The sequence below is a fragment of the Sinocyclocheilus anshuiensis genome, unplaced genomic scaffold (assembly GCF_001515605.1).
Source record: "Sinocyclocheilus anshuiensis isolate Anshui unplaced genomic scaffold, SAMN03320099.WGS_v1.1 scaffold540, whole genome shotgun sequence".
Classification (NCBI taxonomy): Eukaryota; Metazoa; Chordata; class Actinopteri; order Cypriniformes; family Cyprinidae; genus Sinocyclocheilus; species Sinocyclocheilus anshuiensis.
In genome coordinates this window covers 74,048-77,804 of record NW_015555733.1, presented here as the reverse complement: position 1 = coordinate 77,804, position 3,757 = coordinate 74,048, and the positions used below count along the sequence as shown (strand labels likewise).

Sequence of the window (3,757 nt, the reverse complement as noted above, 5' to 3'; positions counted from 1 at the left end):
CCATTTAACAGGTTTTTACTGTAGCATTTTTACAGTCTTTTACCGTTAAATTCACGGTCATTTTTTACAGTGTATTTTATCACTTTATATTAAATTAAAATCTCAGGGGGACTTCAAGTAAATATTTTAGATCAAAGGGGTTTGGTTAATAAATATTATTTATTAATTAATTTATTAATATTTTGAATTAGTTTTTAATTTCGTTGTGTCTATGTCATTGTTATATGTATTTTTATCATACATTTTATATATATATATATATATATATGTCTATATTGCTTTTATTTATTTATTTTTCAGTTTTATTTGAATTATTTTAGTACATCAAGTTAAACTAGAAACCTGAAGCTGAAATAAAATAAGTTTAGGGTTTATATATATATATACACCTTTTTTTATACACTACTAGTCAAGAATCTTATTTTCACCAAGGCTGCATTTATTTGATTCAAAATACATTAAAACAGTGAAATACTACTAAAATTAAAAATAGCTGTTTTCTTTGTGAATATATTATATATATATAAGATGTATTATAATTTTCAGCATTACTCCAGTCTTCAGTGTCACATGATCCTTCAGAAATAATTCTAATATGCTGATTTGCTTCTCAGTTATGGTTCTTTTTTTTGAAATAGTAAAATTGTCCCGTTGTCTCTCTGTGCTGCAGTGTCGTTCTCAGAGGTCCAGTCATCTGGAGAAACTGTGGCGTGTCTCTCGGATCTCGTCCCAAAGCCATCTCAAGCCCCGCCCTCTGTGAAGCCCGTGCCGTCGCCTAGCGACAGCGCTGACATCACTCACGTGAGGCCGTCGTCGCTGAAGCAGCCTCCTGCCTTACTGCCGAAGCCATACAGCCGGATCCCCAACCATCTGACAGGTGAGGCCTGTGCCGCTCCTCCGTCTCCCACGAACACCAGCGCAGAGAACTAAACTCTGCCTGTTCTTCTCTTCAGAGACACTGGCCAGACTGTCGCCGCCTCTGCCTCCAAAGAAAGTGATGATCTGTGAGCCGGCACCCTCGTTTCCCCTCAAATGCCTGCCGTCCCAGGGCTCGCACACACACACACACACTCACACACACAAGAAAGTGATGATCTGTGAGCCGGCACCCTCGTTTCCCCTCAAATGCCTGCCGTCCCAGGGCTCGCACACACACACACACACACTCACACACACACACCCGCAGCAGTACGCCACACTGCCACTGTCACTGCATCCACCCAGCCGCATCATAGAGGAGCTCAACAAAACACTCGCGCTCACCATGCAGAGACTCGAGAGGTGAGGACGAGGTGCACAAAAGATACATACGCACACACACACACACACACACACACACACACACACACACACACTAGGGCTGTCAAAAATGAATTCTAATTTTGCACTTAAATATTATCAATATTCGAATATAAAAGGCATAATTTCAGTTGGGGAAATAAGCTTTTGGCTTCTCTCCTGAGGCCACAAGAGGGCGCATCGAGCAAAATATTACTAATGCACGTTTATTAAAGCAATAAAATAAAATGACTATCTGTGAAAAAGTGCATAATGTTCATAAACCAAATATAATTAATTTTATATCATATAAAAAGTTGCTTAAACAATTATAAAGAAAACAGCATCATGTGTGCATAGTTTAATACAAAGGGACGAAAGCCAATCACACAGAGTACTTTTTTCATTTAAAAACATGAGATGCAGTGGAATGGGAAAAACCACCATAAAGTCTCGAGGCATGTTTTTTAAAAGTTGAACTTGTGGCTTTCTAAACATGCGGCTCTCTTGTGTGAGACGTGAGTGCAACCGTGATGTCCATCTAGAAAATGCAATAAATATGTGTTCTGTGTGAACAGCTTGGTTTCAGTTTTGACGTAAACCAGATCTTCTCCGCATTGATGTTCTCTTTTTCCACAATATTTTGAAGGAACAACGCAGCAGCGCCGCATCTAGTGGCTTCAACGGGATAAGCTAAAAAAACATTAAAAAGCAATGACACTTACATTGTCATCGCATTTAGTGCGATTTCATGTAATTCATGCGCAACGAATTATAATGTGGATTTTTATTTTAAATTCGACGAATATACGAAATTAGAATTTTTATTTGACAGCCCTAAAACACACAAACACACACACGTTTACTCGCTATGTAAATGGGGAAATGCTGCTCTATTATTCTATTCTATGTTTTATTCAATCAAGTCAAGTCACATTTATTTCTGTAGCGCTTTGTATTATGCAGATTGTGTCAAAGCCACTTCAAAGTAAATAAACAGGAAAATAACTATTAATGTTGTAAAATTCTTCAATTATTAATTTTAGCTTTAAATCAGCTCTACAGAAGACAGTAGTGTCATTTCAGCTCAGTTCAGTTCAATGTTGATTCAGTTCAGTTCAGTAACAGTGTCAATGTTGCAAATTGTCATTATCCACATCATCTCAGTTCAAATTTTTTGTGCTGTTCAAATTCTATTACTGTCCATACTTCTATTTACTATACATTTTATATAACTTATTTAATTATTTTATGTAACTAATTATAAATACTTAATAATATAACCAAATCCTCACAGAAATATGTCTGCATTTGTAGAATTAAAAAAAGCTAGTTTCAGTGTGTTTAGATCCATTTTTAAAGAGATTATTTTCATATGAATGTTTCAGTACTATTTCTAGTGCTCATAGTTAGGGTTACTCCTATCACAGTGTTATTTTAGTATCATTGATATGCTATTATAGTTTTTGTTAATATTTTGAAATATATTGTTTTTTTTTTTTTAGGAAAACTTCTAGTAATTTTGTTGTTGTTTTTGTTAGTCTGTATAGTTTTTTTTTATCAATTTTTGTTTATTAGTTTTGTTTAAATATTTTAGGTATTTTAGTACTTCAGATTAAATGAAAATGGGAAATGTTGCTTTGTTTATGTTTTATTATATTTTATTTCAGTTTACATTTTTTGTTATGCTTCATTATCTAATTAAAATGAAGTTGAAATCAAATCAAATATAAATATTATTAAAAACTAAGGCAACATTTCTTCATGTAGTTTAAGTTGAAGCACTAAACTTAACTGAAGCACAAACTGAAAATAAAATGACAAACTAAACTAAAACTGAAATAAAAATAAATATAACCTACAGAGTAATTTAAAAAAACGAATAAAAACAACAAACACATAACAAAATCATTAAAATATAACAAATTAAAATAAAAACAGAAAACATAAAAATACAAGCTAATTCAAAATATTAATAAGAACTATAATGGTATATAAATAATACTAAAATAACTGTGTGTGTGTGTGTGTGTGTGTAGCTCTGTACTGCAGGCGGTGCCATCTGTCCTGATGGAGACGGAAGCGGAGAAGGAGAACAGAGATTCAATGCACCAAACCAACACACACACACTCATCACACACACCTTCAGCACGCACGAGGAAGAGGACGAGGAAGAGGAGGATGACGACGACTCGCTGTTTACAAGTACGAGATCTGGCGGGAAATACAGCATGTGACTCGTGTGTGTGTTTATGTGAAATTAATCTGTGTGTGTGTGTGTATGTATGTGTGTGCAGGTACGCTTGCTTTAAGGATCTTACGGAAAGATTCGCTGGCGATCAAACTGAGCAATCGCCCGTCGAAGAGAGAACTGGAAGATAAAAACATCCTACCCATGATTACCGACCAGGAGCGGCTGGAGTCCAGACAGCAGATCGGCACCAAACTCACCCGGTGAGGAGACACACACACACACAC

General features: G+C 35.5%; 1 protein-coding gene across 4 annotated transcripts in view; it reads left to right on the top strand.

The window, feature by feature from the left end:
* The window catches only part of phactr1 (phosphatase and actin regulator 1), a 22,608-nt gene that overhangs the window by 14,424 nt on the left and 4,427 nt on the right, over positions 1-3,757 (top strand). For all 4 annotated transcript variants that reach the window (XM_016466342.1, XM_016466341.1, XM_016466339.1 and 1 more), the window contains exons 5-9: positions 671-877; positions 954-994; positions 1,088-1,281; positions 3,318-3,484; positions 3,577-3,733. In XM_016466342.1, the coding sequence (XP_016321828.1) occupies positions 671-877; positions 954-994; positions 1,088-1,281; positions 3,318-3,484; positions 3,577-3,733 (766 nt within the window). The remainder of the gene's footprint in view (positions 1-670; positions 878-953; positions 995-1,087; positions 1,282-3,317; positions 3,485-3,576; positions 3,734-3,757) is intronic.